The following is a 9,579-nucleotide window of genomic DNA, read 5'->3' on the forward strand; positions in this document are numbered from 1 at the left end:
AGTTGACAAAGTGTGGAGGCTAGCGCGACCGGAAGTGGCGCCATAGAGTTGACAAAGGGTGGAGGCTAGCGCGACCGGAAGTGGAACCATGGAGTTGACAAAGGGTGGAGGCTAGCGCGCCACATTAACTGCACCATAGAGTAAGCGGCGTGCTAGGCATAGAGCGGCTCCTCTTGCCGGAAGTAGAGCAGCGAAGAAGGCATAGGGTGCGGGCAGAGCGGCACCGGAAGTAGAGCAGTGGAGTCCGGCACGGGGTGGGGCTAGAGAGACCTTTGGCGGACCCGCTTGTGGCATCATGTCTTATGCCTACCTCTTCAAGTACATCATCATCGGGGACACCGGTACCGGGCCGGGCCGCGGGGGCTGTGGGGGAGGGGCAGGGGACGGGGGCTGTGGGGGAACGGGGGGCTGTGGGGGAGGGGCAGGGGACGGGGGCTGTGGGGGAACGGGGGGCTGTGGGGGAGGGGCAGGGGACGGGGACTGTGGGGGACCGGGGGGGGCTGTGGGGGAGGGGCAGGGGACGGGGGCTGTGGGGGACCGGGGGGGCTGTGGGGGAGGGGCAGGGGACGGGGGCTGTGGGGGACCGGGGGGGCTGTGGGGGAGGGGCAGGGGACGGGGGCTGTGGGGGACCGGGGGGGCTGTGGGGGAGGGGCAGGGGACGGGGGCTGTGGGGGAACGGGGGGCTGTGGGGGAGGGGCTGAGGACGGGGGCTGTGGGGGAGGGGCTGAGGACGGGGGCTGTGAGGGAACGGGGGGCTGTGGGGGAGGGGCAGGGGACGGGGGCTGTGGGGGACCGGGGGGGCTGTGGGGGAGGGGCAGGGGACGGGGGCTGTGGGGGAACGGGGGGCTGTGGGGGAGGGGCAGGGAACGGGGGGCTGTGGGGGAGGGGCAGGGGACGGGGGCTGTGGGGGAACGGGGGCTGTGGGGGAGGGGCAGGGAACGGGGGGCTGTGGGCGAGGGGCAGGGGACGGGGGCTGTGGGGGACGGGGGGGCTGTGGGGGAGGGGCAGGGGACGGGGGCTGTGGGGGAACGGGGGGCTGTGGGGGAGGGGCAGGGGACGGGGGCTGTGGGGGAGGGGCTGAGGACGGGGGCTGTGAGGGAACGGGGGGCTGTGGGGGAGGGGCAGGGGACGGGGGCTGTGGGGGAACGGGGGGCTGTGGGGGAGGGGCAGGGAACGGGGGCCTGTGGGGGAGGGGCAGGGGACGGGGCTGTGGGGAGGGGGCGGGGGCCGTGGGCGGGGAACAGGAGGGATACTGACAGTCTCTCTCCCCAGGGGTGGGGAAATCCTGCCTCCTGCTGCAGTTCACAGACAAGCGCTTCCAGCCCGTCCACGACCTGACCATTGGTGAGAGCAGGGCTGGGCTGGCAGGGGCCGTGGGTGGGGAACGAGGGGCACTGGCAGGGCTGGGGGACAGGGGCTGTGAGCCGGGAATGCAGGCGGGAGGCAGGGGCTGCAGGGCAGGAATGAGGGGCACCGGCAGAGCACTTGTGTTGGCCAGGGTGCACTGGGGCTGTCCCATTGGGTCTTCCTAGAAGGTTTCTGCTCTTTGCCTCTTTTTGCCAGGTGTGGAGTTTGGGGCTCGGATGATCAACATTGACAGCAAACAGATCAAGCTGCAGATCTGGGACACGGTGAGACGAGGGGTGGGCAGTAGGGCTCGGGGCGGCAATTGGGACAGCGGGAATATTGGGGCTGGGATATAGATTGGGAGATGGAGCTGTGGGGGGCGGTTACTCAGATGTGCTGGCCTGTGGGGTCTAATGGAGCTTCAGGATGCAGGGGGCTGACTTGGGGGTGATGAGGGGACTAGGGGGCTGGGCAAGCCAGATGTGGGCTGGGGGAATGGTAGGATGGAGGAACTGAGCCAGGCCCCAGTGGAGAGCTGTGGGCCTGGGCAGAGCCATGGGGCAGGGGGAGCCATACCCTGGGGCGAAGTCAAATCAGGGGAGCTGCTGTACTCAACATCCCTCCTCTCCTGTCCAGGCTGGGCAGGAGTCGTTTCGTTCCATCACCCGCTCATACTACCGTGGTGCGGCCGGGGCACTGCTGGTCTATGACATCACTAGGTAAGGCCTGCCCCACCCGCCATACCTCCCACTGACATGCTTGGAGCCTGGGGACCTCCCAGCCCCCTCTGTGCCAGGATGGGTAGGAATGGTGGCCCTAGCCTCTGGAGGTGGGTGACGGGAGAGATCATGTGACGATTACCTGTTGTGACACTGGGCTCGATGGACTTTTGCTCTGACCCCATGTGGCCGTTCTTATGCCCCACAGGCGGGAGACCTTTAACCACCTGACCACCTGGCTGGAGGACGCTCGGCAGCATTCCAGCTCCAACATGGTCATCATGCTCATTGGCAACAAGAGGTAGCCGGAGGCAAGGGGGCTGGGATCCACTTGGCAGGGAGGGGCGGATTCGGGCTGTCGAGGAGCTGGGAGAGCAGCCAGATGGGGGACACCTGTGGGGTAGGATGGGAAGGCGTCTCACCATGGGGGGATTCTCTGGGGCATGCAGGGATCCAGGGTGAAGCACAGAGGACCCAGGGAGTCAGTGGAGCAGGACCCCTGCCCAGCCGCGCTCACCCCCGCCCCTCGTGTCCCCGTAGCGACCTGGAATCTCGGCGGGACGTGCAGAAAGCGGAGGGCGAGGCCTTCGCACGGGAACATGGGCTGGTCTTCATGGAGACTTCGGCCAAGACATCCACCAACGTGGAAGAGGTGACTGGGAGAAAGGGAGGGGCTGAGGTTGTGGCCTGGGACTGCCCTTCCCTGCCACCTGCCTGTCTGCTTCCCACCTGATCTCCCTGTGTCCCTTCCCCTGCTCCCCTATCTCCTTCCTCTTCCTGCACCCTCTGTCGCTGCCAGTGGCATGGCGGTGCCCTGGCGTCACCCCTCCTACCCTGCCCATGCATCCCTCCAATCCCAGGTTCACCTAGTGTTTCCCTCACAGATGGGGTGATGCATGGGACCCCGTTATATGGGAGGGAGGAGGGAGTTTCCCAGACTTGCCTCGTTTCAGCCCCACGTGTGTTGGGATTTTAGGCCTTCATTGACACAGCCAAGGAAATCTACAGGAAGATCCAACAGGGGCTCTTTGACGTCAACAACGAGGTGAGCCAAAGCTGCCCGCCCTGCCTGGGTCCCATTGCTCATCCCACTCCCAGGGCCTGTAGGGCCATCCTGGACATCTAGGTCCCATTGCTCATCCCCCTCCCAGGGCCTGTAGGGCCATCCTGGACATCTAGGTCCCATTGCTCATCCCCCTCCCAGGGCCTGTAGGGCCATCCTGGACATCTAGGTCCCATTGCTCATCCCCCTCCCAGGGCCTGTAGGGCCATCCTGGACATCTAGGTCCCATTGCTCATCCCCCTCCCAGGGCCTGTAGGGCCATCCTGCACATCTAGGTCCCATTGCTCATCCCCCTTCCAGGGCCTGTAGGACCATCCTGGACATCTAGGTCCCATTGCTCATCCCCCTCCCAGGGCCTGTAGGACCATCCTGGACATCTAGGTCCCATTGCTCATCCCCCTCCCAGGGCCTGTAGGGCCATCCTGGACATCTAGGTCCCATTGCTCATCCCTCCCCCCACCACCTCAGGGCCTGTAGGACCATCCCGGTCACCTACATCCCATTGCTTGTCCCCCTCCCGGGGCCTGTAGGGCCATTGCTCGTCCCCTCCGCTCCCACCCCACCCCCGGGCCTGCAGGGCCATCCCGAACACCTGGGCTTCCCCTGCATCTCCCAGGCACAGGGGTGAGTGCCCCATGCTGCTATCTTGAATGCCTGGGTCCCATTCCCAACCCCAGGGTCTCATTAAGGGGGGAGCGGTTGTGGGGCTCTGGGGCAGGGTCTTCCCTTGCGTAACCTTCCCTCTCTCTTCTAGGCAAATGGGATCAAGATTGGGCCACAGCAACCGTCGGGCATAGCTCCTGGCGCCGGCACCCGTCACAGCCCCCAGGGCTCTGGAGACAGCTCAGGCTGCTGCTAGGCGCCCCGCAGTGCCCTCTGGTGTTGTCAGAGCCCCTGACTCACCCTCTGCTCCCGCGGGGTGAGACCAGCCCGCAGCCCTGGTGAGGAAGTTGGCTCCCAGCGGAAGTGGGGAGATCTCCTGTCCTGACCCCATGGAGGGGAGCAAGGACCCGATGCCTCCTGGATCATGCCTGGGGGGCAGTTAAAGATCCTGCCCCTAAACATTCCTCCCTGTAAGCTGGGGGGGCAGGGGCCAAGATGGGTCTGGAGTCTCCCCCTGTCAGTGCCTTCTTGCTTCTGCTGCATCTCTGACTGCCTAGGACGCACCAAGGCTTCCCTTCCTGGGGACTGAGGGGTCCTGACTGCGGACCCCCCCCCATGCTGCCTATGTGTTCCTGGCCAGGAGCCTCTCCCCTTTTAACTGTATCATTCTCTGGCTCCTCGTCTATTAAACATGTACGTGTCTGCAACCCGCACTCTGCATCTCTGCTTATAGGGGAACTGTGGCCCTACCCCCCAGCTCCCCGCGTGCTTGGGAAAGAACCCAGGGGTCCTGGCTCCCAGCTTCCCCCTCTCCTCCCTGCTCTAACCACTAGACCCCTTCCCACTCCTCCCTATTCCTGTCCCAGAGCTGGAGAAAGAACCCAGGACTCCTGGCTCCCATCCCCCTCCTAATCACCCCACTGATGGAAGATGTATTCCTTTGTCTGCCTGGGTGGGTGGGACTGAGCTTTTCTAAATATCTTGACGGATTCAAGTACTGAGTTCCCCATTCTCCTTACAGAGCTCTGAGCATCTGGCCCGTGTGTCTCCGGGCACAGGGGGACAGGTGGGTGAACATGATGACAACACAGAGGCCCAGATGCTGGTGACGGGGCCATAGGTTGCGCATGCTCACCTCTGCTGCTAGGGCAGCGTTTAACAGTCAGGGAAGGGGGTTGCAAAGACCCCCAACCCTCCTCTTCTCAGCACGGTTCAGCGTGGTGCCCAGAGGGAACCAAACCCACTACCACCACCCAACCTCAGCTCTGGGGAAAGCTCCCTAAAGACATCCCTGGGGGCAGGCAGCAGGAGGACTGTGATGGCCAGCGGCTACCTGCGACTTGTGTTCTGCTAGGCGGGTTAGGAAATGAGACCTGAGTTCACTTTTCAAGTGGATTCTTTAACCTGCATCAAACTCCTGCGTGGTTGAATTCAGTTTAGCTTTATTCCCTTTAGGTGTAAATGAAAATCAGCTGAATCACCACCGCTTGAACCCTGAACAAGAGCTTCCGTGCAGGGATTTAATCTGGTTTAATGGATCCGTTTTAAATTCACCCCCTTTGTGTCCCATGTGGACAGCAAGCCACTTGAGCGGGGGAGACACTTGGGTATTCTGTGTCACTTGGACCACGTAGGTCCCAACCAGCTGATCTTTGTGTGCTACTGCTGTATAGGTTTTAATAGCATAGCAACACCAGGGCAGGGGTCATAGCTTTGGGGCGAAAATGTTTTGCTAAGAATTATATATATTTATATATATATGTAACATATGAATTTTTTCTCCTTCCCAGAAATATTTAACTATGTAAAATATTTGAAGGAAAAAATCTTGCAATTTTTCTGACAATTTTGGGGAAATTCACACTTTCAATTTTTTATTTTTCTATAGGAGAAAAAGGAGTTTAAAGGGGTTTAAATTGGAGGCTGTGAGGAGAAGAACCCATTTGTTTTTAATGTGTTCACATTTTCCCACTGGAAAAGTGAGCAAAGATTTTAACAAAACAAAGTCATTATTGGATGCCTGCCTTTCCTCTCTTTTTTTTTTCCAGTGAGGTAAAAAATGAGAGAAAAATTACAATAAACAGAGAAAAGGAAAAACCCAGGAAATCCTATTCTTCTTAAAATTAAGCAATGTTTGATTTGTTTACAAACGCTTTCATTTTGGTGGGAAAAACACTTGTTTAGAATTTTGTAACAAAAGCCATTTTAAAACTTTAAAATGTTGAAGGAACAATACTTGTTTGTAGTCTTTTGAAGCGTTTTGCAAAGCAAACTTCTGACCTGGCTCATAAGTGCAGGGGACAGTTTCAAGTGGTGCACTGGCTTTGGTAGTGATGGACCCAGCTTGCAAGCCTGTCTCTAACTGTAAGAGGCATCTGCTGCCTCCTACAGAAGTTTTTCTGCTCGTGGAGGAACATGACCTTGCCAGACAACATGAGCTGTGCCAACACTGTCAGTGCTGCTGGGGTTTTGCTGGCGTACTGTTCAAACCCCGCCTGATGTATCTGTTACATGTAGACAAGGTCTTAGGACAGCACCAGCCTGAAGAAGTCCAGCCTCACAGGGAAGACATCTGGGAGTTATGAACTCATTCAAATGTTTTGATTTGTGTTTTGGTTTGGTTTTGTTTGTTTTTTTCCCTATTTCTGAGGAGTGGGGGGAGAGAAACTTTTCCTATCAAAAAGCATGTTTTGTTGGGGGGAACCCTAGTTTTTTCTGGTTCCTTTTCCCATGGGTGCTGGATTAAAGTTTTGAAACTGTCAAATGCTTTTGTTTCAGAAGAGCAGGGGAATTCCTCCTTCCTGTTCCATCCTCTGCCTCTTGCCCCCCAGGAAATTAAGTGGGAGGGGCTACAGGAAGAGAGGCGGCATTTCCCCACTGTTTGTTTTACTTTTTTTCTTTTGACTTTGTTTAAAAAGCCCCATCAATCTTTTTTCTGTGGGAAGTGGCTTTGTGGAAACAACTCGGATTAAAATGCTTTTTTTGGAGGAACATGTGTTAAGTACTGGGTCAGACCAGGTCCATCTAGCCCAGTATCCTATCTTCCCACAGTGGCCAGTGCCAGGCGCCCCATGGAATGAACAGAACGGAATCATCAGGCGACCCGTCCCTGTCACCCATTCCCAACCTCTGACAAACAGAGGCCAGAGGCACCCTCTCTGCCCACCCTGACTAATAGCCATGGATAGACTTAACCTCAATGAATTTTGAACTCTTTTAAAGTCCTGTTTAATTCATTTTTTTCCACGCTGGGTCATGATTTTATAGACCTGGAACATAAGAACGGCCATACTGTGTCAGAGCAAAGGTCCATCTAGCCCAATATCCTGTCTGCCAACAGTGGCCAATGCCAGATGCCCCAGAAGGAAGGAACACAACAGGTGATCACATCTCATGATCCCTCTCCTGTCATCCATTTCCAGACAGAGGCTAGGGACACCATTCCTACCCATCCTGGCTAATAGCATTGATGGACCTAACTTGCATGAATCTATCTAGCTCTTGTTTGAACCCTGTTAAAGTCCTAGCCTTCATAACATCCTCTGGGAAGGAGTTCCACAGGTTGACTGTGTGCTGAGTGAAGAAAAAACTTCCTTTAAACCTCCATCATATTTCCTTTAGTCACCTCTTTTCCAAGCTGAACTCTCCCAGTCTTATTAACCTCTCCTCATATGGCAGCCGTTCTCGGATCATTTTTGTTACCCTTTTCTGAACTTTTTCCAATTCTAAAATATCTTTGAGATGAGCTGACCACATATGTGTGCAGTATTCAAGATATAGGCGTGCCATGGATTTATATAGAGGCAATAAGACATTCTTTGTCTTTGTCTCTTTTTTTCTGATTTTTAATACTCTGTTTGCTTTTTTCACTGCTGCTGCACATTGAGTGGCTGTTTTCAGAGAACTATCCACAATGACTTCAAGATCTCTCTCTGGAGTGGTTATAGCTAAATGTAGTTGGGATGATATTTTCCAATGTGCATTATCTTGCATTTATCAACATTAAAATCCATGTGCCAGTTTGTTGCCAAGTCACCTAATGTGTTGAGCAGCTCCAGGACTCAGAGTCAAGCTGGAAGGGCTGAGAATCCCAGTAAGGGATGTTTTTGCTGAACACCAGTTGCTGGGCTTAGTACACAAGTTACATCTGGACAGGAGTGGTTTTGTGGGTATTTTTCCTTGCAATTTGGAGGTGCACAGGGCCATCTAGAGGTGAGCCATGGCCTGGTGGAGGCTGGCCAAGACAAGCCCCTGGGAAGCACAGCAGTGAGTAACAGTGGGAGTTAGAGGGGTCACAGAGGCTAATGTTTCTGGTATCTTTCTGGGGAGAATGAATGTGACCAGTCACTCATCCAGCTGTATCTGAATCCCCCTGGGGCTCAGTTTCCTTTGTGACCAGAGGCTATAGCTCTGCCTTCAGGCAGTGAGCTCAGAAATGGAGCAAAGCAAGCAGCCTCTGAGCCCTCCAGGGCAAATAGCTTTGTTCCTACCTTGCACTGGTGCTGCCGAGCATGCCACTGTAGGGAGCAAGGTGGGGCAGAACTAGACGTAGTGAGGTGTATCCCCACACTGACCACAGCTGTTGGCCAAATCCTGCTCCCATCTGTAAAATCCACACAGACTTGGAGGGGAGCTGCCGCCACCTGCTCTTAGTTCACTGCTTGTAGCTTTCTTCACACCTCCCAGAGCCCAGAACCCACCTAAAGCCCATCCGCACCCAGAATTGTCCAGATTCACACCACATGGGCTTGTTCCAGGAGAAGAGTGCCTGGTTTCTGCCTATCTTGAGGCCGGATCTACACTACTAGAAACGCTGGGCCAGCGACCTCTCCTAGTGTGAACACATCTTATGCTACCACGAAAAAAACGTTAGTTTGCTGGCACTTCCAGTCACTGCCTTGTTTATACCGGAAGAGTTTGTCTGGCCTAGCTGAACCCAGTCTGGCTACACAGGCAAGTCACCTGGTGGAGATGCAGTGTGCACCAGTAGAAGACTCACCCAGCCTTAATCTAGATTCATGTCTCAATGTAGACAAGACTAAAGGTACGTCTACATAGCAATGTTATTTTAAAATAACAGTCCACCTCTACACAGCAGGCAGGTCTTTCGATATACAGTCAAACTGGAGGACTTCTTACTCCGACTCCTGTAACCCTCATGGTATGAGGAGTAAGGGATGTCCAAGGAAGAGTACTCTATTTTGAAATAAGTGCTGTGTAGACACACCCTGCGAGTGCTAGCGGGAGTTGACCAAGAGTAAAGCTGGGTGTAGAACAGCCTTTGTGATTGTGAATACCAGGATTTAAACCACTGTGCCTCTTTGCAAATTGGGGATTAGAAGATTAAAGTAAATGGGTCCTGTGTTAATATTGCAAAAATACAGAGTTATGTGGGAGAAAAACCCACAGCCCTTGGGGAAACTTGTCAGTCTCAATGGTAAGCATAGACCAGATCTCCCCCAAGTGAAATCATTCTACCTATAGAAGAGCAGTTCTTGGTACGGCTGTGTGTAGACAGGAGCGTCGCTGGCCCATCTTTGTGGGTGAGGACATAGGCTGCTTCACAACCTTGACCCATAAAGCCATGCTGGTAGGAACGCCAGAGCCAGAGGGTTCATGTACTCATGTAGTTTCATTGACTGACTTCACAAGTGGACAACTTAAGAGTTGCCTATGTGGGGATGTCAATCCAGACAACGGCAGGATGTGAATTAAAAATGGAACAATTTAGAATAACTCCCAATGTGGGCCCTCTTATTTAGGAATAAAGTCTTGATTACTGAGAGGCACTCTGAAAAAATCAGTCTGGATTAACAATGTGAACTACAGAATAAAACCATATGCACA

General features: G+C 55.0%; 2 protein-coding genes across 3 annotated transcripts in view; both read left to right on the top strand.

Moving 5' to 3' along the window:
- NOP9 (NOP9 nucleolar protein) overlaps positions 1–9,579 on the top strand; it is a 340,212-nt gene that overhangs the window by 300,035 nt on the left and 30,598 nt on the right. The window lies entirely within an intron of this gene.
- On the top strand, positions 110–4,439 carry RAB2B (RAB2B, member RAS oncogene family). 2 transcript variants are annotated; one of them, XM_075912312.1, is made up of 8 exons: positions 110–341; positions 1,273–1,344; positions 1,564–1,631; positions 1,984–2,066; positions 2,275–2,367; positions 2,607–2,718; positions 3,043–3,111; positions 3,884–4,439. In XM_075912312.1, the coding sequence occupies exons 1-8, from the start codon at positions 296–298 to the stop codon at positions 3,986–3,988; spliced, it is 648 nt and encodes a 215-aa protein (XP_075768427.1). In that variant the 5' UTR covers positions 110–295; the 3' UTR covers positions 3,989–4,439. The 2 variants fall into 2 exon arrangements, with proteins under 2 accessions (XP_075768427.1, XP_075768428.1); XM_075912313.1 differs by having other exon boundaries at positions 117–318.

Source organism: Pelodiscus sinensis, chromosome 30, assembly GCF_049634645.1.
Source record: "Pelodiscus sinensis isolate JC-2024 chromosome 30, ASM4963464v1, whole genome shotgun sequence".
NCBI classification, from domain to species: domain Eukaryota; kingdom Metazoa; phylum Chordata; order Testudines; family Trionychidae; genus Pelodiscus; species Pelodiscus sinensis.

Bases quoted from the DNA above. Each gene is read 5' to 3' on its own strand.
- RAB2B (XM_075912312.1), top strand. From the start codon at position 296: ATGTCTTATGCCTACCTCTTCAAGTACATCATCATCGGGGACACCG. The intron at 1,632-1,983 runs GTGAGACGAGGG...TCTCCTGTCCAG, and splicing joins AGCTGCAGATCTGGGACACG to GCTGGGCAGGAGTCGTTTCG. The intron at 2,067-2,274 runs GTAAGGCCTGCC...TATGCCCCACAG, and splicing joins CTGGTCTATGACATCACTAG to GCGGGAGACCTTTAACCACC.